The sequence below is a fragment of the Coturnix japonica genome, chromosome 11 (genome assembly GCF_054131305.1).
Source record: "Coturnix japonica strain WE chromosome 11, WE-NBRP24, whole genome shotgun sequence".
Taxonomy (NCBI): Eukaryota; Metazoa; Chordata; class Aves; order Galliformes; family Phasianidae; genus Coturnix; species Coturnix japonica.
Genome location: NC_140673.1, coordinates 11335072 through 11360190, shown reverse-complemented (window position 1 = coordinate 11360190; position 25119 = coordinate 11335072). Strand labels below are relative to the sequence as shown.

The 25119-nt window shown below is 57.8% G+C and overlaps 4 protein-coding genes across 8 annotated transcripts in view; 3 read left to right on the top strand and 1 right to left on the bottom strand.

Moving 5' to 3' along the window:
* Positions 1-8785, top strand: CRIP2 (cysteine rich protein 2). Of its 2 annotated transcripts, none has more exons than XM_015869515.2 (8): positions 1-109; positions 5620-5714; positions 6871-6928; positions 7319-7459; positions 7535-7603; positions 7766-7860; positions 8043-8100; positions 8177-8785. In XM_015869515.2, the coding sequence occupies exons 1-8, from the start codon at positions 67-69 to the stop codon at positions 8242-8244; spliced, it is 627 nt and encodes a 208-aa protein (XP_015725001.1). In that variant the 5' UTR covers positions 1-66; the 3' UTR covers positions 8245-8785. The 2 variants fall into 2 exon arrangements, with proteins under 2 accessions (XP_015725001.1, XP_085367288.1); XM_085511162.1 differs by lacking the exon at positions 1-109 and adding an exon at positions 1597-1684.
* Positions 604-1587, bottom strand: LOC146759016 (uncharacterized). 2 transcript variants are annotated; one of them, XM_085511163.1, is made up of 2 exons: positions 1239-1587; positions 604-1130 (listed from the first exon to the last, which is right to left on the bottom strand). In XM_085511163.1, the coding sequence occupies exons 1-2, from the start codon at positions 1444-1446 to the stop codon at positions 730-732; spliced, it is 609 nt and encodes a 202-aa protein (XP_085367289.1). In that variant the 5' UTR covers positions 1447-1587; the 3' UTR covers positions 604-729. The 2 variants fall into 2 exon arrangements, 1 of the variants encoding a protein (XP_085367289.1); XR_014932663.1 differs by having other exon boundaries at positions 607-1110; positions 1239-1450.
* A 6020-nt stretch (positions 8786-14805) lies between the features above and the next one.
* CRIP1 (cysteine rich protein 1) lies at positions 14806-17919 on the top strand. Its single transcript, XM_015869516.2, has 5 exons — positions 14806-14890; positions 16964-17058; positions 17147-17204; positions 17330-17377; positions 17585-17919. The coding sequence occupies exons 1-4, from the start codon at positions 14851-14853 to the stop codon at positions 17368-17370; spliced, it is 234 nt and encodes a 77-aa protein (XP_015725002.1). The 5' UTR covers positions 14806-14850; the 3' UTR covers positions 17371-17377; positions 17585-17919.
* A 1943-nt stretch (positions 17920-19862) lies between these two features.
* TEDC1 (tubulin epsilon and delta complex 1) overlaps positions 19863-25119 on the top strand; it is a 62925-nt gene continuing 57668 nt past the window's right edge. For 2 of the 3 annotated variants that reach the window (XM_085511159.1, XM_015869484.3), the window contains exons 1-2: positions 20587-20767; positions 20891-20969. In XM_085511159.1, the coding sequence (XP_085367285.1) occupies positions 20651-20767; positions 20891-20969 (196 nt within the window). In that variant the 5' untranslated portion in view covers positions 20587-20650. Of the gene's footprint in view, positions 20389-20586; positions 20768-20890; positions 20970-25119 lie in introns of those variants that run through there. The other variant, XM_085511158.1, reaches the window with a different exon arrangement.

The window sequence follows — 25119 nt, the reverse complement described above, 5'->3', positions numbered from 1 at the left end:
GGAGCGGGGAGCACAGCACGGCACGGCTCGGCTCGGCACGGCTCCGCTCCGCTCCGCTCTCCAGCCATGGCATCCAAGTGCCCCAAGTGCGACAAGACCGTTTATTTCGGTAAGCGCGTCCCCGGGTCTCCTCTCCACCCCCCGCCCGTGCCCGCAGCGCCCCGCATCCCCCTGCCCGCCCCGCTGCCGTACAACGAGCGGGGGCCGCGTCCCGCTGCCCGGAGGGACACAGCCCGTGGGGAAGGGGTTTCTCGGTGGGGAGGAGCGGAGGGGCAGGTGCGAGAGCGCACGAGCCGCTCCCGTAACGCCGGGCCAGGTGCGCGCTGTGCGGGCGGCGGTTCGGGTGGTTCGGGTGGTTTCTGCGGCGCTTTGTCAGAGGGTTCGGTGCGGATCCGCCCGGGTGGGCGCTCAGTCCCGGCCCTGCGGGAAGCGGGGCGGTCCCGGGGCCAGCCCTGCCGTGGGGTTCCCCCTGAACCCCCCCCTTTTCCCCCGGTTCCTCGGTTCGCTCGTTGGGCGCACAGAGCCCGGAGGTGCCCGCGCGGTGGAGGCACCGGGAGCTTTCATTCCTTCCCGGCCATCTCCAAGTAAACACAGAAATAGGAATTTGCTCTCTTCCTCCTTTAAATAAACCTATTTATGGGGGGTGGGGGGGTGGGAACGGCTCAGCCTCAGATATTTCTCCCCGTGTGAACTTTTTCCTTTTTAAGCAGAAAATAGCCCGCTGGCCGGCTAATGGGCACGGCCCGGGGTCACCGCTCCTCCTGTCCCGGGCGGGGGGAGGGCGGGCAGGGGGTGCAGCCCCAGCCTCCGTAGCTGCGGGGGGCTCGGGAGTCCCTGAGCCCACAGGGCTGTATGGGGCACGCACCGCCGTCCTGCTTCCAGCAGTGAGCTGGGGGTGGTGGGCAGCTCCTGCTGCTTCCCCTCTCCCGTCCCCTCCAGGGACATGGGGACCTGTGGGAGGGACGGGGCAGCGGCACCTTCCCCCAACCCTGTGATGGACCGTGGGGAGCTGGAGCAGGAGCCGGCCGGAAACTTCTTCTCTCCTGTCGCTGGAACAGGCTGCGGCGCGCTCCTGACGTCCTTAGTTTCCCCCTCTGGAAACCGCCCAGGCTCCCATGGAATAAATTCAGCTTGGTTTATTTAATGCACAGAAGGCAAGTGAGTGCTGTGTACGAGGCCGGGAGCTGCTCCACGGGCAGCCAGCGGCACAGAGCTGGGCACGGAGCAGGGTTAGGTACCTGCTGGCAGGGCTTGGCACACCCGAGCATCCCTCAGCCCCGGCAGGCGGGTGGTGATCCCGGCACCCTGCCCGTCAGTGCTGGGACCCGCAGGCAGGAGTTCGTGGGGCCGTGGCTGCGGGTCATGCGTGGGAAATGCCCCCATCTCCCATTCCCGGCCTTGCAGCCAACCGGAGCCAACAGCAGCGGGTACCGATGGAAAACTCATTTCCAGCCCAGCCCGCCTGTTGCTCCTTGGAAAAATCCAGAGACTCCTCCCTGCACTCAGAAGGCTGTGGGCGTTTCCTGAGCTGCAGAATGGGCTTTTTTTTTTCTCCTTTCAAAAGCGCAGGGAAATACAAAAATAGGCTTTGGGCTCTTTTGGAAGCTCAGTTTCCAGGCGGAGCGGGGCACATCGCCGCCTCCCTCCACACCTCCCGTCCGTCGGGGCAGCGCTGGGTTGGCAGGTGGCTGCGGTCGGGGCAGGGAGTGGCCGAGGGATGGGGCTGCCGTGGGATGTGCTGTGCCACAGTGGGTTCTGTGGGGTCCCACGAGCCGCAGTTGAGCCTTTCTGCCTCCGGGCCCCTTTTCCCGGCGGGTTGGCAGGATGGTTTGGGAGGTTTCCCGTTTTCCTGTGCAGCGTTTCCTGAGCACGGAGCAGCCCAAAGCCCTGGGGATGATGCTACGAGCACGTGGGCACGGCGCTGGGCTGCACCCTCCTGGCTCACGGGGCCTCCAATCGTGGTGTTGGGGCGCTCCGGACGCTGAGCCCGTGCAGGCAGCGCTGCCCTGCAGGAATCCAAGCGCGGAGGCCGCCCCGCGATCAATTAATCAGTAACCGCTGCTGCTCTCGGGTTGGAGCAGCTCACCCCGGTGAGTGCCCAGTGTGAGTGCAGGGCTCCATCCCCACGGCTGGGCTGACAAAGGGCCGCTCTGAGCTGCTGCCCGCCCTCCTTATGCAACCACTGACTGCCCCGTGTCCCCGGGCGGCCTCTCCGGGAGCGTGAGTGGGCTCTGCAAAACGTTAACAGAGGGCACCGGGCTCCTCGCGGGGCTGCCATGCGGGGGAAGGGCCCGGCCGTGGGAAGCTGCTGATTGCCATGAGCTGGGGGACGTTGTCTTTGGGAGGGCAGGAGTCAGCCCCCGCCCCTCGCTCTGTGCGTGGTCGATTCACGCTGTGGTTCCCGGGAGGCCCCGCAGCGCCGTGCGGGTTGTTTAACCCCTGGGAATGGAGGCTGGGTGTGAGATCCTCACGCTCTGCCTTTTTTTTTTGCTGTCCCCATTGGGGCTTGTGGATGGAGAGAGGTGACGGGGCCAAGGAGGGGGATGGAAAGGGCAGGAAAGGTGGAGCAGGAACGCCCCAGTGAGAGGTAATGGAAAATCTGCCTCCGTGGCTTGACGGTAAAATCCAGCGGCCAGGGTGTGTGCTGCGATAGGGCCGTGGTGGCACCGCTGCCAGGGCAGGAGGTGAGGGCTGGGATTGGTCCTGGTGCTCTGGACTCACTGTGGGGCAGCCCCGGTGCTGCAGCACACGGACAGGTCCCTGCCATGGTTGGTACAACAGCTCCTGGCTGTGCAGAGCAGGGCTGGGGGGCACTGGTGTGGGCTTGGCTGCTCCGACACCACTAGGAAACCCCTGCTGATGTGGGCTGGGGAATGCTCGCATGTCCCAGCAGAGATTGTTATCAGCTCAGAGGAACACGGTGCTCCTGGCTGGGTAGAGGCTGTGTTTGTGTGCCTGCCCTGCCCTGTGTGTTGGGGGTCAGGGAGGGCTGCCCAGCTCAACCCGTGCACTGTGATTTCTATTTGCTGTTTGGTGGCAGCACGGGGCCTGGAGCAGCAGGAGGGAGACAGAAAGGCTGGCAGAGAGCAGCCAGACGAGAAGGGAGCTGGAAGCGCATTCCTAGGAGCTCCACCGCGGGTGCCCGGGGATGCCCGGTTCTTTATCCCGTGCGAGCCGGGACTCGTGCCCATGGGAGCGCTAAGGGAGCTCTCCCGGCACGGTCGGCCCCGTGCGGCACATCCCGTGCGCACGTGGCTCGATGAAGAACGGCAGCTCCATAGAAAAAGGAGCGGGGATTTGCTCGAGGCCGCCCCGCACCGGCTGGAGGTGCCGTCAGGGGCTGCGGGAGCAGCGGGGCGAGGTCTCCGTGCCGGCCCGGGGGGAGAGGAGGGCTCGGGTCCCACGAAGAAGCTCTCGGCTCCTCTCGCCTACGCCGGCGGCCCCGCCCGGGCACGGCGCCTGGCTGCGGGCGGGGCGGCCCCGCTACTATCGGGGCTGCGGTGCGGGGTGTGCCGCGGGGAAAAGGGGCTGCAAATTCCCGCTGGGGAAGGAGGGGGGGAAGGTAAAGGGAAGGGAAGAAGGGAGCAAAGGCCGCACGGGTCGCTCCGGGAAGGAGGCGACGGCCCCGGCCCCGCAGCCCGCACGGATCGCGGTGGGGGGGTTCCCTCCATAGCGGGGTGCGGTCGGAGCCTTCGCCTCCGGAGCTGATGCAACCTCGGAGCGGCAGCGGGCCCGGTGACGGCAACCCGGTGCCCGCAGTGATTGATGGCAGCGCCGGCACAAACGGCCGCCGCCCTGGGAAGGGGCCGGGCAGGCGGCTTCCTTTGCTGGCGGCGAACAATGCGGCCCGACGGCCGGAGGAGCGCGCTGAGCGCTTGGCCCCGTTCCCCGTCCCCTTTGTTTGCGTGTGTCCGGCCCTGTGCTCCCAGCCGAGGGCGAGTTACAGCTCCAGGGTGTCCCCGGGAGCGCGACGGCACCCAGAGGCCACCTCGTCCTTCCTGCCCATCCGCGGCCGGGGCTGCGAGCCCTAGGAAAGCAGCGAGGTCCTACGGCTGCCTGAGAAGTCGCGGGGGCGAATCCCGTCTGGCGGGGGCTGCGGCAGCTGCAATAACCAGCGATAGCTGCAAAACATCCGCCGGGAGCTTCCTCCCGCTGCTCCCTGCGGGGCGGGGGCGGCCGGAGGTGACGCAGCCCCGGGCCCGGCTGTGCAGCCTCGGCCCCCAGCCTCTGGCTCAGCTTTCAGCCGCTCACGCTCCATTTCCCTCCCTGGGGAAGCTGCCCTGTTCCCAGGTCGGTGTGACAGCCCGCTCTCGCACGCTGAGCACATCACCGGGTGTTTGTCTGCCACCAGGAGCAGCGCAGCCCCGCACCCCAGCTGCGGTCACACAGGGATACCTGGGGCTCGTGCTGCTGCGCATCCAGAAAGCCCCGGGCTGGAACGTCCCTTTGTGTGCACCCTCGTGACCCACATGCGGCCCAAGCAGGGTTGCAGTGAATTTCCCTTGCTGGGAGAAGCTGCTGACCCAGCTGGGGGCTGCTGTTGCGCAAAGTGCTCCAGCTCTGCAAGGCTGAGCCACGCTGACACTGAACCCCAGGTCTGTGCTTCCCTGTGGATACAGCAGTTCCATGTAGCTCACAGCCACCTGCTTCCCACCAGGGCTGATGCACTGGGTGGCGATGGGGTTGTTTTGGCATCTCTTGGCACTGTGGCATATCCTGTGTTCAGCCATTTGCCATGGGAAGAGGACAGCCCTCAAAGCTGGACCTGCCCTTGTGGAGCTCCTGGCCCCCATCCCGACCCAGCGCAGCCTGTTGACATTTGCAGAAGTCCTTAAGAGGGGGAAGGGGCTGGGAAACATTCCTGTGTGGAGGGCTGTTGTTGTGGAGCAGGGCTGAGCTTTTATTTGCTCGTTAAATATTTTATTTGGCCTTCATGATTTCATTTTACGGTGGCTTTAATGGGATGGTGCTGCTTTCCAGCTGTCCCCACTGTGTGCACCCCTGGAGCTGGGGACACCCCAACTGGGAGGGAACCATCGGGCACTGCTGTCTTGGTGCCCACAAGGACCCAGCAAGAAGCAGGGCCAGCAGCACGTGGATGGAGATGTAGGTGAAGCCCTGGGGCTGTGCAGAAGGGACAGCTGGAGGAGGTGTGTTTGTGGAACCGGTCCCTGAGTGCTCCCCTTCCTGGAACTGAAGGCTTTGAAGCCATTTCTGGTGCCCGCAGTGTGTTGCCCTGCAGGTTCGTGGTGTGCATTGTGCCCACACATTTGTCTGTGCACACACAGGTGGATGTTCTCCAGGGCTGAACCCAGCCTTGGTGACACCGGAGGCTGTCTGTGTCCTGCTTTGAGCCAGAGGCATGGCAGCTGAGGCATGAAAATGAGCAGGAGCTGCTGGGCCGGGTGGGCATGGCAACTCTAAATATTTGAATGGGAGCAGGGCTGTGTGGGGCAACACAGGGAGTAAAAATAGACATGGGGAGTAGGAGCACGGTGCTGGAATGGCCCTGGGAACATCGTGTGGAGCAGAGCAGCTGATGGGAATAAAGGTGTGGGCACTGTGGTAGCACAGCCCCACGTTGGCACTGGGCACTCATTCATTCTTGTTTCTCTGCAGCTGAGAAGGTCTCCTCCCTGGGCAAGGACTGGCACAAGTTCTGCTTGAAGTGTGAGCGCTGCAACAAGACCCTGACGCCAGGAGGGCACGCTGAGGTGAAGGCCAATGGGCAGCGGAGTGGGGTTGGGGGGAGCATTGAGTCTGGGGGCTGAGCCCAGGCCTGGAGCTGGGCAGGAGGAGGGCGAGACCCCATCCTTGAAGAGCTGCCTGCATTCCCATACAGCTCCTAATGGAGCTAAGAAAGCCCCAAATCCATCCAGAACGTAAATATTTGGAGAAGCTGAAGGAGCAGGGGCTGTGCTGACGTGTTGTCTGCTGCCCCAGGGATGGGGACATGGTAGGAAGCAGTTTGGGGCCAGTACCTGGTGCTGCACCCAGTGAGCCCCACAGCTGCATTGCTGGGACTGCCGTGGAGCTGACAGCAGGTGCTCAGCCCCACAGCAACTGCTCATCCCCTGCGCCCTGGGGCGGTGCGTGGCCTCTCATGCCAGCGTGTCACCGGCTCCTTAGCGGGGCACAGCTGAGGGGCAGCTGGCAGCAACCAGGGCAGCTGGGCAGTGAGGCTGAGTTAAGCCTGGAGAATTCTCTCCCTCTCCATATAAGGCCAAATTCTGCTGGGGTGACGGCAGCCAAGGCCTGGCTGATTGTGTCCTGTGAACCTCGGGGCCGAGGATGTGGAGGCACAAGCGCTCTTTCTTTTCTCTTGGACTCGGTTCCCGGCACCTTGTGAGAAGCTGCTGCTGGAGCCGGGGTGTTATCTCAGAGCCCCCTCCCGTGGGCGGCTGCTGGGCCGTGGGACAGAAGTGCTGCAGCATTTATCGCCTGCTCGGTGCCTTCCTGCCATAATCGCCCCCCGGCCTATAGCGGGGCTGATAGCAGCAGGGCTCTGATCTGCAGCCAAAGCAAGGGGTATGGTGACAAGGGTGGAAGCAAAGCAGAGCAAAAAGGGCCCTCCTTGCCAGGCTGGGGACGTGCCAGGATGGAGCTGGTAGGGAGGTGCTGCCTTACCCATGGTGTTGGGTGCCCAGCATGGGTACAACATGGCCAGAGTGGCCAGCGGGCACACTTGGGGCACCATCACTGTGCTCTCAGAATGGTTAATGTTGGAAGCAACCTCAAACAATCAGCAAGTCCAACCAGCAGCCTATCACCACTATGGCCACTAAACTGTCTGTGAATGTGGGTAGGGATGGTGGTGAGCACAAGGAGCACGCTCTCCTCCCAGCACTCTAACTGCCCCTCTCTCCCCAGCATGATGGGAAACCCTTCTGCCACAAGCCCTGCTATGCGACGCTGTTTGGCCCCAAAGGTACGTCTGGGCTCTGCCTGTCTGTTCCCATCCCCACAGCCCCACATGCATCCCAGGAGTTGGGCTGCCATGAGCTGAGCCAGTCCCAAACCCACAGCTGCTGTATGAAGTGGGGTAGAGGAGCTTTTGGAGGGGGGTCGGTCCCATCAGTTGTTTCTTTCTGTCTTTCTTTTCATTTATTTATTTCTAAATTAAAAAAGCAAACTCCAATTTGAACAGAAGGTGGAGTTGCTGCCCCATCCCAGACACAGCCACATAAAGCCTGGGTGGGGAGGAAGCTGGGGCTGAAGGACTGTGGAGGCCCAGCAGGAATAGGGGCCTGGGGGAGGTGAGGTGGGGCTGGGAGGGGATGGAGACCCCTGGGCTGCTGCAGCTTCTGCCTCACTGCAGGGGTGAACATCGGTGGTGCCGGGTCGTACATCTACGAGAAGCCTCAGATTGAGGGGCAGACTGCACCAGGGCCCATCGAGCACCCAGCCAGGGTGGAGGAGAAGAAGGTGAACGCTGCTCCTCCCAAGGGACCCAGCAAAGGTGAGAAGGGGGGCACGGGGCAGCCAGCTGGGGGCTGGATGAGGTGTCCCACACTCGTGTCCCTCTGTCTTACAGCCTCCAGCGTCACCACCTTCACTGGGGAGCCCAACATGTGCCCACGCTGCGGCAAGAGGGTCTACTTTGGTAAGGCTGTGCTGGGTGCTGGGCACGTGCCCCGTGGTGGCACTTGGTGGCAGGACCCCCGGGGCATGTGGCAGCCGGGAGGGGCTGGCTGGGGTCCGTGGGTTTTTTATCCAAAGGGGTGGTGGTGACGTGCGGGGGGGGACCCTCTTGTCCCCGCTGCAGCTGAGAAGGTGACCTCGCTGGGGAAGGACTGGCACCGGCCCTGCCTACGCTGCGAGCGCTGCAGCAAGACGCTGACCCCCGGGGGCCACGCCGAGGTAAGGGCGGCCACCTCCGGCCCCGCACCGCAGTGCTGTGCCGTCCCGCAGTGCTGTGCCGTGCCGGGCTGTGCCGTGCCGGGCTGTGCCGTGCCGGGCTGCTCCACCGCGAGAGGGCAGCTTGGCTCCGCGCATTGCCCTGCACAGCCCCGCGGTGACACGTCTCTCTCCTCCTCGCGCAGCACGACGGGCAGCCCTACTGCCACAAGCCGTGCTACGGGATCCTCTTCGGGCCCAAGGGTGAGTGCTGGGGGTGCGGGGCTGGGGACGCCCGTCCTGCTCACATCACCACCGCTGTGCACGTCTCTACTTGCAGGTGTCAACACCGGAGCCGTGGGCAGCTACATCTACGACAAAGACCCTGAGGCAAAGAACCAGCCCTAGGCGGCACTCTCACCTCCCACACCTACAAGTACCGGAGCAGCCCTCGGCCACGGAGCTGTGCTCTCTGCTGTCTCTATAGAACCTCCGGGTTCTGTACCATAGTCCCTAATATAAGCTTCAGTGTTTAAAGGCAAAGGTAGAAAGCATCTCTGCTCATCCCCTGTGTGCTCTGCCTTCCCCAGGACGGGCTGGAAGGGCTGGTCGCTGCTGCCCCAGTTCAGGGGATGCTGTGACACCAGTGACACTTGGTCCCCGGCCGGCTCAGCTCCTGCATCCCCATCCTTGCATCCCCCAACCCACCCCACTGTGGGGTCCAGCTGCTCCCTGTGCCCGGGGGGAGGCAGAGCGCATCGGGCTCTGAGCCTGAGGTTTCCCGTCGCGGTGTTTATTTATGAGCTGTTGTCATTGTGCTCCCAGCTGTGGGGACACCCCCTCGCCCCTCCCCTACGCGCACGCTGCTTGCGCTGCCCACCCACCCACCCACCCGGCCGTGCGCTCCCCGGACTTTTGTTATTTGCTGATAATAAAGGTTTTGAGAGAGGTGCTTTGTGCTGGGCTCCGGGGATGGGCGGGGAACCTCCTGTCCCCATCAGGTCTTTGTGGGACGCTCGGGCCGGCCCAGGCTGTGGGGCACGGAGAGGCGGTGGGTGCTGTTGGCTCCCCGCGGCAGCCCGCAGCCCTTTCCCAGGCACGATGCAGCGGTCCCTGCGCCCGGGAAGCGGATGTGTATGTTTGTGTTTGGTGGTGTTCCTATGGAGACCTGGCCCCGAGCTCCTTCCCTGACCCACAGCAGAAGGCCCGGCCCCACAAGCAGCACTGTGCTGTGCTGCAGCGCTGCTGGGATGAGGGTCACTGTTGCCCCTTGGACCCTGCATCATGGCAGGGTGCAAATGGCACTGCTTGTGGCTGCTGTCACACCTGCAATCTGGTACCAAGCTCTGCTGCTCTCCTTGAAACCCTTAAGGCAGTATGTTGTTCCTGTACAGCCTGGGGACATGGTGAGGAGCAGCGGGCACTGCAGGTGTCACCAGGGCAGGCTCTGGAGTCCTGCACAGCCTAACCCATGCGAAGGGCTCAGGGCGGTACTGGTGCAGCAGAGCAGTGCTTTGAGTGGGAAGGCAGCTCAGCCTTTGATCCTCGCTGTGTTTTTGTACTTATTTTTGGGAGACCTATGTGAGCTGAAAATGCCCCTTCCTGCCAAAAGGGGCCTGGAAAACATCTTTTCCCTAAGGAACATCAAGTATTTTATTATTTCTTTCAGCTTGGGCTTGCTGGTGGGATGAGAAAGTTGGCGAGAGCTGGTGGTTACAAACATGTTCTCTAGGCTAGGGGGGAAACAGAGCCCAAAGCAGATACAGGTTGCCTGCAGGAGAGGGGTGCAATGGTCACAGTTGGAAGGGAAGCCTGAAATATGGGGAGGTGCCCAGAGCCTGCATGCAGCTGGTGCTGTGTGGCTGGGCAGAAAGGCAGGACAGATTTAAAGCATTTGCTGTGAACCTGAAAACAGGAACCGAAAGGGATGAAGTGCTGGAAGATGTGATTTAAGAGCAGTATAAGGAGCTGCCCAGTGAGCACAGCTTGCTCCTGCAGGGCCAGGAACCAGCTCTGGTGCTCCCCAATGGAACAGCTCTGGCTGGCTGGGCTGGGCTTTGGATCATCCCTGGGGTGAATCAAAGAGAGGGGCTAAATCCTGAATAGGGTGCAAGAGGGCGGGCAGGGATAGAGGTGGAATGGTGTGAGTCTGTGCAGTGGAGGATTAGGGCTGTAAATCCATCACCAGTGTGCTCCCAACAGTGTGAGCATCCAAGGGGCAACCCTGGGGGCTCCTGGGGTGTCTGGGGACTGGATGTGGTGTGGATCTGGGAACAGCTGTGCTGATAGGATGGAGTTGTGCACTCTGCTGATGGGGGTGGATGGGTGTGTGACCCACGGCTGCATTCCTTCTCTCTCCCTGTCCTGGGATCTTCCCAATTTGCTCCTGCCCTGTTTTCAGTAAGGTGGAGCTAAGCAGCTCCGTCTAAAAGGATACAGCCTCACAGTGTGTGGCTTTCCTTCTCCCTCCCTGTGCCACCACTGCAGAGGGCAGCATGTTTCCCTTAGCACAGCCCTGCTGCAGAGAGCAAACACCTGAGGGCCATAAACCAGGGAGTTCCCTGCAATAGGGCTGTGCTGTGGCAGCAGGGATGGCCGGAGGTATCCCTGCCCTGCAGTCACTCCAAGGTGTCATTGCTGCTCCATGATTCCTTTTCCCACCTTGGGCTGCAAAGCAGAGGTCGCTGCCCTGCCAGCAGGGAGCAGGGTGCAGCAGCAGAGCTGCTCCAAGGGCTGCTGGAGACCTGGGCTCAGCCATGAGCCTGGGGGGACTCAACTGACCCGAGTGTCTCAGTTCCCTTTGGAGAAGGGAGAGACCCACCCGCTCCCCATTCCCGTTCTCACCTTGACAAAGTGAATTTTTAACTTGGAATAAAATGCATGGTGTCAGCAGCCTGGAACCAGCACAGGGCAGGCAGCACAGCTGATTCCATCGCAGGGCTGGGAGGGGTGGGGAGGTGGCCCTGTGGGTCTCAGCACCCCCAGCCCTGGGATACCCTCCCAAAGCAGTGGGTACCACATCATCAGCCAGCCCAGGTACAGGTGGGCACAATGACTGTGAGAGGAATGGTGCCAGGAAAATGCACCAACATCTCCCATAAAGGGTTTCAGCCAGCAGATTTCCTGGGGCTGCTGCTAATGGAAAGCTTGAAGGAAAGAACAGACAGTAAATGGAGATTTTTGGCCAGACTCTGGGTGGGGAAACAGTGGGAAGCTGTGCCTGGATGGAATGTCAGGACGTTTTCCGTGTAGCTGGGACTTGGAGAGGATCTCCTGTCCCACGTCTGGAAATCCCAGCCATGTGCCAAGGGTGGCACTGTGTGGGCAGCCAGGCACCCTCCTGCATGTGTGTAGCAGGGTTGGACTGGCCTGGCAGCGTGAGTGCTGCTGGAGATGGGAATGGGTATAACCCCACAGCACCTTCCAGTATGATTACCTGCCTGTGCAGGCTGATGCTGTCAGCTCCAATGAGCCACTGCCCCAGCACTGGTAGGACCAGGAGCTGAGCCCTGAGGAATCGTGGGTCTGTGCCTGCATGCACAGTGCTGTATTTGCTCACAACAACAACACGCCTTGCTCGTGGGGTTTTGTGATGACCTGGCAAGTGGCAGCTGTGGGCACTCAGCAGCCCAAGTCAGGCTGGGAATGTTTTTGCAGCTTCTGTTGAAAACAGCTCTGTGATTGTCTGTGAATGTGAGGGGGACGCTGCACAAACAGGGCAGGAAATGTGTTTTGTGGTCTCCAAACTACCTGGGAGCAAAACTCCAGCATAGCAATGTCCCCATAGCATTACCCTCCCCACTTTTGGGGCAGCCTCATCCCTGCCAACCATGCAGCATCGCTCCTGATTCCTCCCAGATCTCAGCCTCCTGTCAGCTTTATGAAGACATATCCCAGAACTTCCCCTTAGGGTGTAATTGGGCTTGACATCCTGCTCCGTACGCTGTTCCCACGTGCTGCCCTAATGGGATTTGCTGCACGTGGAGCCAGGCGAGGGCACGCACCCTCCGGCACCCCATCACCCGCATCACTCCAGCATCTCTCCAGCCTCTCCCTGGGATCCCACAGCTGGCAGCCTCCCATGGCCTCTCTGGGCTTTCTAAGCCGCCCTGTAATTTTCTTGTCAAATGAGTTACATATTGGGCTGGGTAGGACATATTTTACAATGAGTTGTTTCGGCTGAGTGGGCCCGTGACTCGTACAAGTGCAGGCTGAAATATGGCCAGACAGGGGAACTCTGCAGAAGCTGCAATTGGAAAGAGCTTGGAAAATATCTACATCTCTCAACCCCCCAGCAGCCCCACAGCAGTGACACGCTTCGGACATTCCTGGGGCTTATTGAGTCACATTTTCCTTGGGGAGGGAACCCAGAGCTGCTTGGGAGGATCCGTGGTTGGGGAAGAAGTGAGGGGAGGCATCGGCAGCTCTGCAAAGGAGGAAAGCATGAGCGGGACTGTGGTCACTCCACATGGGGCATGTTTGTATGGCATGAATACAAGGATGCTCATGGATACAGGTGGCACGGCATGGCACAAGGGACCGGGCTGATCTTGTCGCCACTGTTTCATCTTCCCTTTTTGCAAACGCACTGGTGCCACAGCCCTCCCCATAACGCTGCAGCTCATCTTGGGGCTGCTGGGAGCACGTGCTCAGGGATGGGGCTGTGTCCTGGCAGTGACAACACTGCCTGCCAGCGTCACCCCAAACAAACACTAGGCCACCCAGTTGCCGTGAGGGTGTTGCCATGTTGCTCAGGAACGCCGGCGCCTGATGCACCGGGATGGAGCCTCCACCCCCAGATTGGTATCAGAGGACACAGGCAGTCGGGGCGTGCCATGCTGATGGTTAAATTAGCTGGAACAAGGTCTGCAGATAAGATAACGGCAGCTTTGCTGAGGAGGCTGTTTGCAGCTGCTGTGTGCATTGTTCCCCTGGTGGAGGAGCAGCTTCCAGCTTACCCAGAGCTGTGGGTGGAGGGCTGCAGGCTGCAGAGATGTGGTGCATCGTCCTGCAGAGGGGTTCCACACCTTGGCACTGGAGTGTGAGTGAAATTACTCCCTGTACAACAAAGGAAAGGCCACATCCTTCACGTCCCTATGGCACCGCCGTGCTCCCCCCAGCCAGCAGTGCTGTGGGCACCTCGTGCTCACCCCAGTGGTACCAACTCATCAGCAGAGGCTTGTGTGGCACGGAGCCCTGTTGAGCAGGGCTGGCAGGGAGCAGCACCCGGCTCCTCGGCGCCAGCTGTGTCACCCCCCCACGGCCTTGTGCCCACTCTGCTGCCCAAATGGCCTCAGACAAGGGCACGGGGGGGCTGAGATCCCCATGCTCTGGCTGGCCCTTCCAGCACACAATGCCATGGGGACATGGTCTGCCTGGCTGGGCTGGAAGGCTCCTACTGCAGGAGTGGGGCCAGGCACTGTGTGGTCCATGGGGACCAGGGGCTGGGGCTGAGCAGAGCTGCCCGCTGGCACCTAAACAGCCTTAAAAGGGAGACAGCTGGGGCCGGCTGTCCTGGCTGGCAGGGCCTCAGAGCAGCCTGGGAGAGAAGAAGGGCTGCCGGAGAGAAGGGGACATGCCCTGTGTGCCAGCTGAGCTCAGGCCTTGGGAAGTGGCACATCCAAAACGTGATGCGTGCACATATGTGCTGCCTCAGGGCCGCAGCTCCAGCAGAAAGGATGGAGGAGACAGGGTGGAGGCTGCAGCCTCACAAGCCTTGCATGACTCACAGCTGGCCCAAGCCGTCCCCTCCCTACAGGGCCAAGGCTGGTGCCAGCGGGCAGTGGGCTCACAGCCTGCACCCGTGGGTGGGACTGGTTCTGTGGGGCGAGGAGTACCCCAGGTTGGGGTGCTGGGTCTTGGTGCTGCCTTTCACAGGGCCTCTTGACCTTCCCAGCATAGCGACATGCCCTGGGGAGGATTGTTTCATGCAAAACAGACCTTTGGATAGGCTCCTCATTTCCTTCGCAGCCAAACACAGAGGAACAACAAGTCCTCGCTCTTAATAAAATGACAACAGTCAGCCTCAGATGGGCAGAGCCCTGTGTGCTGTGCCCACGCCATTCCTGAGGCCATGCAAGAAGGGTCCGGCCCCACAGCCCCACACCTCCTCCCCAAGGCTCCCCACAGGCAGCATGCATGGCCCCAAGGTGCACTTTTTGCACTGGAGGGATGATGAAGGTCTGCCAGCTGTGTCAGCACCCAGGTGTGGTCTGTTTGGGTGTGGTTAATTGATGATGCCAATCATGTCTCCAGCTCTGCTGCAGGGCCCTTGGGCTCTTCTGCAGCACTGGGGTGGGGGTGTAGAGGGGTGCAGGGGGGTGCAAGGAATGTAGGAGTTGCTAAAAGTGCTGGTGGTGCAGATAGTGTAGGGAAGTGGGATCCTAAGGGCATAGGGCAGAAGGGGCATAAGATGCAAGGTATGCAGGATGCAGAGGGTGCAGGGCATAAGATGCAGACAAATGCAGGATGCAAAGTGTGCAGGAAGCAAGAGGTGCAAGATGCAAAGAGAACAGGATGCAAGGGGTGCAAAAAGGGAAAGAAGCCATAAGAAGTGCAGGGGTGGGAGCGCAGTGGGTGTAAGGGGTGCAGGTGGTGCAGGGATATGGGAGGCACGGGTTGGAGGGTGCGAGGGGTGCAGGATGCAAAGCGTGCAGGAAGCAAGAGGTGCAAGATGCAAAGAGTGCAGTGTGAAAGGGGTGCGGGAGTGCGAAGAGTGAATTGGATTGCAAGAAATGCAGGTGGTGGGAGCGCACGGGGGCAAGGGGTGGAGGCAGTGTAGGGGTGCGGGATTCAAAGGGTGCAAAGCCTTAGGGGTGCAGGATGCAAAGAGAGCAGGATGCAAGGGGTGCCGAGCCCGGGCTGGCAGCGCCCCGGGGGTGGCTCCAGCTGCGGGCGGGGCCGCACATCTGGGCGGGTCGGGGCGGGGCCCCCGAGCAATGACTCCGGCGGGGCCGGAGCCGAGCATCCCACAGCCCGTGAGAACGACGAACGGAGCCGAACCGAACCGACACCATGCCCAAGTGTCCCCGCTGCCAGAAGGAGGTCTACTTCGGTAAGGGCTGCCTGAACCCCCGGCTCCAGCTACCCCAGTGCTGCTTGTCCCGGGTGCTGCAGACTCTTGAGGTGCCCTGCTGCCCCGCACCCCTGTGCCGTGTCTCCCTGGCGTGCCCTGGATGGCCCCTAAATCCACCCGAAGAGAGGGGTTGCGTGGTACCCCCAGCCTGCCTATGAGGGGCTCAGCACGGTGCTCCAGCCCTGCTGGCCCTGCAGGATGTTTGGCTGGGGTCCGGTGCAGCCCTCAGCCCTGCGAGGTGGGCTGCAAGGGGCTCAGGGTGCGTGGCTGTTCCCTTGGTGAGCACTGTGTTGATCTCCGTGGCTTAGTGCAGTGGGGAGGTGGCTGTGTTATTTTGAACCTGTAGGGCTTCCGCATGCTGCGGGGCTTGGCGCGAGTGTGCTGCCTCTGAACTGGGGCTGAAGCGCCATGTTCTGCTCCTTTGGGTGCTGTGGTCCTGTTGGCTCATCCAAGATTTGAGCCGAAACAGCCAGATTGTAGCAGCCAAACCTCCCCGCTTCCCCATCTGAGTTCACTGCGCATTGCTGAGAGCAGTGCGTGTGAGTCTATGCGCTTAATTTCCTTGAGATGAGGGATCAGTGACCTAAGAACCACGACTTCTGCACTCTGCCTTATTTCTGCTCTGCCTGTGGGTGTGCCACAGCTCCCACTTCTGCTGGAGAAATCTAATGCTGAAACACGAGGTTGAAGGGTCATGGACAGAGGTTTCTCCGTAGCTGTTCCCACTGTCAGACAAATCCATCTGCTGCTGATGCCCATCACCGGGGTGGCTGTGGCCCTACAGCTGGGGCACAGCTTTGGCTAAGCCCGTGCCTGCAGCCAAGCAGTGAGGTCGGCTCATGTGGGATTGCTGTACCCGCAGGTGTGGCCGTGGCAGTGCTGGGACCGTTCGGCCAAGGAGGGGTTGGGCCCTGCTCTTATCAGCTTGCTCTTATGAAACTGGCACAGTTGGCGCAGAGGAGGTGGCTGGAGCCATGAGCTCACTGCATGGAGATAGGGAGTGCTGGGAGAGGAGGCAGAGCGACCCCTGCTCCAGGGTTCCCCGGGTCCTTTCTTGGGTGTGCCTTGGGCTGCTTCGGGACAAACTAAGTCTGCAAAGAGCAAGGGCTCCTCTTGGACCCAGCTGGCACCCAGCAGGACACAGGAGGCTCTTTGTGCTGCACAGGGCTGCCTCGTGCCATTGGGCGCTGCCCCTGCTTCCACCCCTGCAGCTGCTGGCTGGCTCCTTGCGTAAGCTGCTGTGGGTAGATTTGGATCCCAAAGAAACTCTTTCCTTGACCGCCTTTTGCAGGCATGGGATGAGTGCTCAGAGCTGGCTGTGGCCGGGTTCCTGTTAGAAAGCTCTGCTTTATCACTTAATAAATCCCCAGGGGTGCAACTGCCAATAGCAAGAGCACATGCGTCTGCAGAAAATACTGCAGAAACAACCTCCTCCCCTGCTGGGCTGCAATTAGAAGCCACACTGCTTTTTTCCCTCTCCACAAACATGTCCTGGCCCAAGCCAGCAGTGTGCTGTTCCCCAAGCCCTGGCCTGGCTCTGGCCCTGCTGTGATTTGTGATGGCACCAAATCAGTGCTGTTGCTGCAGCTGGTGGCAGGGAGGCTGCAGCAGAGGCTTTGCTGCACCAGTGTCCCCTGTCTGATACCTGTCCTCTTCACCACACCAAGCCTAGGAAGGTTTAGGCAGAGGAGCTCTGTTCGGCCTGGGAGAAATTAATCTCCGTTCAGGCTGATGTTGGAAGGGAGAGGTGCCCAGATCTTCTCTGTCAGACTGGTGGCAGTGGTCTGTCCTCAAATGGGGCAGCCACCATGTTCGGGGTAAGGGCCCTTGGCAGTGTTGTGCCCTAGGTTTGGGTTTGGCCATCTAGGTGTGCATGCTGATGTGTGCTTGGCTTGGGTTTGGCACTTGCAGGACTCCTTCCCTGGTCAAGAAGAGCTGGGAAAGTAGCCCCACACCTTTCATCCTCCTTAGCGCTGGCAGCAGGAGGCCAGCTTACCCCAAACAACTTGTGCTTGGTCAGAGTCTTGGCTAACCCATCTCTTTGCATGGCAGCCGAGAAGGTGACTTCTCTGGGGAAGGACTGGCACCGGCCCTGCCTGCGATGTGAGAAGTGTAACAAGACCCTGACATCTGGGGGGCACGCAGAGGTAGGTCTGGTGCCTGGGAAGCACCCATGGAGCAGGGAGGGTGCAGCCAGCGAGGTACAGGGACTGATGCTCTCCTTTCTTTCTGCAGCATGATGGCAAGCCCTACTGCAACCACCCCTGCTATGCTGCCTTGTTCGGACCCAAAGGTAGCGTAAATTGGGTCTTGGGGTTAAGGAGGGAGGAGGGAGTCAGGGGTCTCTTCCCCTATCTCTCCATAGCACAGCAGCGATGCATCCTGCAGCATTGCTGATCCTGCTCCAATTTGTTTCAGGGTTTGGCCGGGGAGGAGCTGAGAGCCACACATTCAAGTAGAGTTCAGGTTGGTGCTTCCCCTCACTGCTCCCCTGCTCACATCCATGCTCAAGAACATACTGCTGAGTGCCAGCCCCAGCAGCCATTGCCACCACTTGGCTCCAGCAGTGGGTGCTTCACTTTGAGGCTTGTCAGCAGAGACGGAGTCTGTCCCAATGCACTGTTATACTGGGGATGTCCCCACTGACAGTCCCTCTCTTCCATCCCTCTCCAGGTCTGATGGGCAGAGCTCCCTATGCAGCCCCAAGACAGCACAAATCCACCGCAACAGACATGCCTTCTGGTCCTTCATCACCCTGTAATCAAATAGCACGTTAAAGCAATAAGTAACCCAGGGTGGGGCTGGTGCGGAGAGGGGCTCCACTCCAGAGGGAGCTGCAGGGTGGGAGGTTGGATGCTGCTCCATAGGAAATTCGGCCGCTGAGGGCTGCCTGGAGAGGAGACCACACCTGGCCAGCCAAACCCAGCCCTGCTTCTGGCACCTGGCTCTGCTGTAGGGCCTACCCTTGTGTTCCCAATCTTTAATAAACCCTGAACAACTATTGCTTACTCCATGCCGTGGCCTTGTTTTTTTTATACCAGGGACTCAAGGGACTTGCTGACAAAGGACCCAATGAGGGTAGAATTATGGGATGAGGTCTGGTACACTGTTCCTAAAGCCCCCAACACCCCCAGATCCAGTACGTGGCTGGAAGCCAGGCTTGGAGCTCCGTGGGGCTGGGCAGGCTCCTGCTGCGAGGCGGTGCAGGATGTGCCAAGAAAACAGTTATTTGCTGCCTTCACTCTGACCAGTCATACAGAAAGGCTGCGTCAGGCAGGGGTTAGCAGCAGGGCAGGGTGAGGCTCTGCCGTTGGTGAGAACGAAGGTGTGGTATTACCAAGCAGGAGCTGGCTCTGAGCACCTTGCTCTTTGTTTCAGCCCTTTTCTTTCAGCCTCTTCCCTGAAGGAAGAGCAGTGCTGACAGATGCGAGAGGTGTCGGCTGTTTCAGATGAGGTTTCCCTAACACAAACCACCCTATTTACATGTTCTGATCTGCTTCATGACACACATAGGTATTTTTATCTGTGCTTTACACATGCATTTCTTTAGAAACTGGCGTTACTAGGGCCTGTGTGTGTCACAAATCTTCCCCCAGCCCCACATCCTCTTCCCCTGCAAGCAGTGAGTGCAGCTGTAATGAAGGAGAGCTGCTTGCCTGCACTGAGCTCCTGAATGATGTGTAACGGGCTGCCTGCCCCGGGCAGGAGCTTGGCTCAGCCTCCTGGTCTCCTCTTACCTGTTGCAGTGCCCCCCCCTTTTGCCATGATGCTGGGGTGGCCAGTACAGCTCCCAGCACCTGCAGGGACATGGGAACAAAACCGTGCAGGGGCTGTGCCACCCGAGGCAGCGTGCAGACAAGTTGAACCTCATGCTGCCTGGCTGACAAAAGCTGGGATACCTTTTTACTTAAGGCTCCAGGGATGAGCCTTAAGATAACAATCCCTGCTGCAAAAAGCTCCCTCTGGCTGCCCTGTCTCTCTGCCCATGCTCTCACAGAGACAAGTAGCCCTGGACTTGCTGGGCATATAGCCCTCCTAGCACAGTGCTGGCACTGGGCAGAGCCCAGCTCAGTGCTGTGAGGTTGGGAAGTTCAGGCTCAGGTCACATCTGGAAGGAGCTTTGGTCAAAGCAAATACACGGTAAATTGATTTTACATCCACTTCGTTCTTCAGAGAGGAAGAAGGAACAGCTGCACGGTGTTTGGAAGGGAAGCCAGGCGTGCAGCAAGAGCTGGGCTGCCAGCAGACACAAACTTGTGCCAGGAAGGGGGAACAGGATGCTGGGCTGAATTCCTGGCTTTATGGGGGAGCAGCTGAGGGGTGACACTGCCATCACAGGTCAGGGCAGCCCCAGCCCCGACATACCAGCACTATGGGTGCTGGGTGATCTCCTGCACAGTGCAGTACAGTGTGAAGCCCTCATGTTGGTGATGTGAGGCATCACAGTTGCTGACCCAGAGGATGGGGCAGCACTTCCTCTGACATTATTTCGGAAGCTGTGGCTGAGATCAATGATGCTTGTGGATTGTTGAGCGTTGGTTGCTATAAACACTTCTTCAGTGACAAAGAAAACAAACGACATCACACGTTCCTCTGGCGTTGCATGAGGGTAATCCTGAAAGTGCGGGCTAAGGAAACAGAAGAGGTTTTAGCAAAGGACAGGAAACAGGATGGGCTCAGAAACTGAACTGCTGTGGTTTCACCCTGTGCTTTGTGGCTTTCTGCACAGAGAGGATGACTGAAGGAGGGTGAGGAGCCCTCAGCTTGGCTGGTCCCCCATGGGGTAGCTGTGCTGAGAGGGATGTGTGCAGCACAGCCCAAGCAGGAGACTGCAAGGACCAGTGTGGGACCGAAGCAAGAGCTTCCCAGCAGACCTCAGTGCCTGCCTTTGGTGGGTCCTGGTTTAAGGGCTCCATGCACAAAGTGCATTTCTTGTTGTGCAGAGGAACATTTTTCCTATTGAAGTTAAAAGGGTGAAGCTGCTGAGAACTGCAGCCCTGCAGATGGTTTTATTTTAACGTCTCGTAATCCTTCCTGATTCGTTTATCGTTCTGGAAGTGCAGACCCCACATCAGAGGCCTGAGACGCCAACGCCTATGTGAAGCATCTCAAGCATCCGTCTGCTGGGAGCTGACCTCGTGTTTTGGCACCACAGACCAACGTGTATTGCTTGGGAAAAGCCGCCTTAGTGCAGCTATGATCACAGCCCCTGTTGGGGACCTGCAGACCTGTGACTGCACCAAACACGGTGTGTGAAGCGCTGCGGACACCTGGCAACGGGCTGCTGCCTTTGTGCTGCTGGCTGAGCTGCTACAGGGCGGAGCAGAGCGGCTCCTGGGCGGCTGCGAGGGAAGCACGGCTGGATGCACAGCCCGGGGGCCTGGCAGGAGATGAGGCAGGAAAGCAGCTTTGTGAGGAGCAGGGGGACTCCGAGGTGCCGCCAGGAAGCCTGCACCGCCTTTATCGTGTGCAATCGGGTGAGGCAATGGGACGCGGCGCGTTGCCATGGCACGGCGGCAGCAAACAACGGCCTCAGCCCCACTGAGTCACCGGGTGGCAACGGCCCGCAATAACCGCACGGGGACACACGAGGAAGCGGCTCTTTGCCCTCCTGCCCTGCAGGGGTTGCTGCAGCGCCCGCAGGCTCATGGCGGAAGGGGCGGGGATACACATGCGTGCGGGAAGCGGCGGGTGATGCGATGTGATGCGATGTGATGCGATGAGATGCGATGAGATGCGATGCGGAGGAGCCGTGCTCTCCCCGGTGCGGTCGGGGCGCTGTGCCGGGCCCTGCCGCCCCGCAGCCGGCTGGCTCCCGATATCCTGCGCCGAGCCCGGTTCGACCGGCCGCAGGCGGTGAGCACGGGGTGCCGCCCTCCCTCCTTCCCTCCTTCCTTCCCTCCCTCCCTCCGCCGCCCCCTTTCCCTGCGCTGTCTGAGCCGTGCTCTCGTGGCAGCAGCCGTTGTCGTTCTTTTGCAGACGCTGGGTTTCTGGAGGCTGCTCTATGATGTCTTGAAACAAATCCACGGAGCCGAGTGGACCGAGTCTGATGCCATAGGTAACAGCAGCATTGAGCACTGCCGTGACCATCTGTGCACTGGGATCCGTTCTGTAGCACTTATTTTCCTGGCTCATTGCTTTCCTTGGATGTTAAACTGCATCTAAAGCTGCAGTGGTTATATGCAGTGCACTGCCAAGGTAACAGGCATAGGTTGACCCGTGCAGCACATGGTTTTATGTTATAATTCATTAGACCTACATCAGGGCAAGGAGTTCTGACCTATAAGGAATCATTGAGGACAGGTTAATCTGTAATGGACGTAGCTTTCCCAAACACACTGATACGACTTAGAATCAACCCACAAAAGCTAATAAAGCTGAAAGGCTGTGCTGATCCTAAACTGGAACTCTTCTGCCTTTAGGGATAGAGGAAAAAGTGCCTAAGCATTGCGGCTGATATCTCATGAGGAATGTGAAACACAGTCAGCGCAGTTCAGCTGTTGGCTCAGCAGGAAACCAGCACGGTGCTGTTACTCACAGGGCTGCTATTTTTCATTTCTCTGCTATGCCTTTCCCACTCCTCTGCAATCTGCTGTGTCCATTTACTGGCCGTCCACCGCAGTTCTGTGAGGCTGCCATCTCATTTAATCCTAGCAGTTCCCATGCTAATTGCTAGCAGCGTTTGGAGGCAGGATTTCCATATGTACGTGGCAGGTTGCTGGCTCTAGAGACAGCAAACCCTGTCAGTGCTGGTAGAGTATCAGGGAACAGCACGTGGTTCTGCACAGAACTGCTGAGCTGTTTTGGAAGAAACTCATTTAGTCACAACTCAGCGATTAAGCCTGAAATTCAGGTTGGATAGCCATACTGCTGTTCAAAATACACTAATTACCTTCGCTTGGCTTAGAGAATGGGAAGCCTGGTCTGGGCTTCCATTTCTTTGCTGGTTTTGTATGACTTCTTAATAATCTTGGCAAAAAGCTGGAGCCCCTGTGGTTGTTCTCACTCCCCTGTAAGGCCAACCATTTTTGGGGGCTGTGTGTAGGATGCTGGGACGTTTGCAGCTGTGAGTTGCTAGAACAAAGCAGGGATAGAATGCTCTTCCTCATTTTCCTGGATGGAGTTTTTACATTAAAAAGCTGTTCCTTTAAGTTGGGAAATCCTTTCATTCAAGTGACTTTCCAAGCTGCACCCCTTGCGCGTGTTTCTGTTTCACTTAATAGTTTTTATTAGGTTTGGGTCTCGTTATGTAAGTGAATTTTAGGGAAGATTAACATTGGCTTTGAACAGAATAGCTGCTGGGCATTCCCTTTTTGTGCTGTTTAGAGAAACATTCTGCATTGTGTTTTTTTTAAATGGCTGATGGATTTTATTGCCCCTCTGGCAGGAAATGAAATGTCTGATAAATATTTTACATTTATCCGCACAGATTGATGGTTTAAAATGTGGGAGCTCTTATGAGAGCAATGCAGGAACCCCCCATCTTTTCAAGTAGAAAGCACGCAGTGTTGAAGCAATTGACACACCACAGCCTCTTAAACATGTCAGGCCTCCCCTCAGAGAGGGAGTGCAAGTGGATTTCAGCTGTGCAGTGACACTGTCTGTAACCTCACTGATGGAATAAGTCGAGTTTTGTGGCTTCACGCAGTTCTTTCTCCACAGACGCTGAGAAATGGTGGACTCGGTTAACAGCCACACCAGGCAGTGGTGCCGTGTGTGTTTTGATAGTTGCAGGAGATGGTTCTTTTGCAGAGCTGCAGCTCATTTCTTTTTCTTGTATGAGGAAGAGGTCCGGGGCTGCAATATAGCTCTTTGTTTGACAAATGAAGCAGAAAATGATGTTGTGCAGTGGCACTTGTTTCCCACAATACCACCACCTCTGCAGGTGTTTCTTTGCCTGAATGTGTGCAGTAATGTATCTGTCTGCTCTTGGATTTGATTTAGTCCCTTTCCACCTCGGTCTGTGGGACTAATGCCTAACCCTTATTTGAATACCTTCTTGTAATTCACCGAAAATAGCCTGTGGGATTTGTAGAGTGGAAGAGCACAGCTTGAGCATAGTTTTAAGAGAACTGAACCCTGAGGCTCATCCACAGCTTGGCTGTACGTGCTGAACTTGCTTTTATAAATAACATGCGTGCAGAAAGGAATTAATTGGAAAGACTGTGCGGGTCTTTCTCTATAAATTACCTAATCCTAATAAAATGCTGGAAGAAAATGTTGGCAAAGAGGGGATGTTTGAGTGACTGGCATTATCTGCTATCTGTGGGATATTTTTGCCTTCTCTCTTGGCTGCATGTTTTGGATGAATCCATCTTGTTCTGTGGTACTTATATAGTTTTGAGCGCCTTTTATCTGAGGATCATATCCTTACAAGGCAGAATGTTGCAGAGGTGAGGAGAACTAAGTGGCTTCTGTAAGGTCATTCAGCCCTTCTGGAAAGGCTGCTTGAGCCCCTGATCCACACTTTGGCTGCACACCTACAGCTGCTGCCTTGTGGCCACACCGCAGTACCTTCTCATGAGGAGGGCAAGGTGTTGCAGGGAGACAAGTGAAATGGGGAGATGAAGGTTCAGAGCAACTCCCACATTCAGGCAGTGAATTGCCTTGGTGCATCTGGTCCTGAGTGAGGAGGGAAATGACAAAAAAGGGGGAAAAACAAACAAAAATCCTCGCTTGCTCTTTATTCCTTTTCTTTGTTAGGTGGTTTCTTGGGGAGCTCCTTGAACTGCAGATGGCAGCACATCATGCTTATTTGCTTTAAGAGGGAAGAAGAGTAAGTACTGATGATCCTCCTTCCCCATGGAGTACTTCTGCCTTTACCTGTTAGGGCAGTGTGCTTCTTGGCAATGACAGATGTGCAAAGAAAAGGAAAGGGAAGCAAGGAAACTTAGATAACATGACAGTGTTCAAGGGTGATCAAAATGAAATTCCTAAGAACTGAGTGCTCCTCTGTGATATATCCATGGCCAGATTTATAGGAGTCTGCAGAAACAGCAGAGTCATGTCGGTGTCTGGGTTTGTCTGTAGTGCAGAAGCAAGTGAGGTTTAAAAACAGTTGCCTCAGCTGTGGTCAGTATCTTTGTCAGAAATTCATTTGTAGCTTTCATGTGGTCAGTCATGTACTCCTGCTCTTAGGTATGCAGTGATGTGCATGGCATTTCCAGCTCTGTATTTGCATTGAGGAGCACCTCCTTAGGGATCCACACTCCCTGTTCTCCTAAATCCTGAAGTTGTTCAAACACAAAACACAAAGGGCTCGATGGCTCTTAGTGCCTACCAGTTTCTCCCAGCCTCAGCACCGCTGCAGTGGTGCACTGCTCCTATACTGTTGCTGGCACAGGTCACATTGGGTTATAGCTCCGCACTCTGTCTTGGCTTTGTATTATTTCATTAGATAAGAGCCCCTTAACATTTCTCAAATTGAGTCAAACCAACCACTTTTCACTGCGAGATTCCCTCATAATTAACGAATTCCTTTTGAGAGAGATGTGTGTTTTTTTCCCCCTTTGTTTTTGTTTTGAAGTCGCTCATGCTGTGCTTTGTGAGCTTCAGCAGCCAGTGCCAGACAAAGGGAGATTACAGTGCGTGTGACTGCTGAGGGATGGCTTCAGCACAAGTGGCCAAGGAGCAGGCAGACAAGTGTGTAATATGATGAATGGGTATGCTAATTAAGGACAGCAGTGACAATCCCTGATTGTGTGGGGGCTGGATGTTTTGTTGCTGTGTGCGTGTACCTTTTGTTTTATGGAGCCTTAAAGAATAGATGAAAAGCTTTCCTCCTCCTTTTGGAAGAATGTCTCAACTGTATCAAACTCAAGGTTCTTCTAGTTCCAGCCAAACCAAGATAGTGTGCAGTGGTCAGCCCCGAGCCTGTTACCATGTCAGTAGAGTCTGAATTCTTCTAGTAGTTTTGACTGCCCAGCGCAGAGCTGAGGCTTGCTGGTCAGCACCTGTTTTTATAATAATTTTATCTTCCTTTCCTCAGTATTTCACAGTTCTGTAGTGCCTGTCTTGTAGCTGTCAGGTAAAATTTGCTGGTGTGAAGGAATATGAATTGGAGCATTCCTGAGAGCTAAATAGTCCATGCTGCACACATTGCTGCTCACCAGGTTGTGTTATCTCTGCCTGCCCACTGCTGCTTAGAGATTTGAGACTCCTATCTCCAAATTCCTGTTTCATTCAGGAGTCAAGTGACTCGGAGTGTT

Coding starts and splice junctions, on each gene's coding strand:
- CRIP1 (XM_015869516.2), top strand. CDS start 14,851: ATGCCCAAGTGTCCCCGCTGCCAGAAGGAGGTCTACTTCG. Junction 14,891..16,963: donor CCAGAAGGAGGTCTACTTCG/GTAAGGGCTGCC, acceptor TTTGCATGGCAG/CCGAGAAGGTGACTTCTCTG. Junction 17,059..17,146: donor CATCTGGGGGGCACGCAGAG/GTAGGTCTGGTG, acceptor TTCTTTCTGCAG/CATGATGGCAAGCCCTACTG.
- CRIP2 (XM_015869515.2), top strand. CDS start 67: ATGGCATCCAAGTGCCCCAAGTGCGACAAGACCGTTTATTTCG. Junction 5,715..6,870: donor CGCCAGGAGGGCACGCTGAG/GTGAAGGCCAAT, acceptor CTCTCTCCCCAG/CATGATGGGAAACCCTTCTG. Junction 7,460..7,534: donor TCCCAAGGGACCCAGCAAAG/GTGAGAAGGGGG, acceptor TCTGTCTTACAG/CCTCCAGCGTCACCACCTTC.
- LOC146759016 (XM_085511163.1), bottom strand. CDS start 1,446: ATGAGTTTTCCATCGGTACCCGCTGCTGTTGGCTCCGGTTGGCTGCAA. Junction 1,131..1,238: donor GTGCCAAGCCCTGCCAGCAG/GTACCTAACCCT, acceptor AAATAAACCAAG/CTGAATTTATTCCATGGGAG.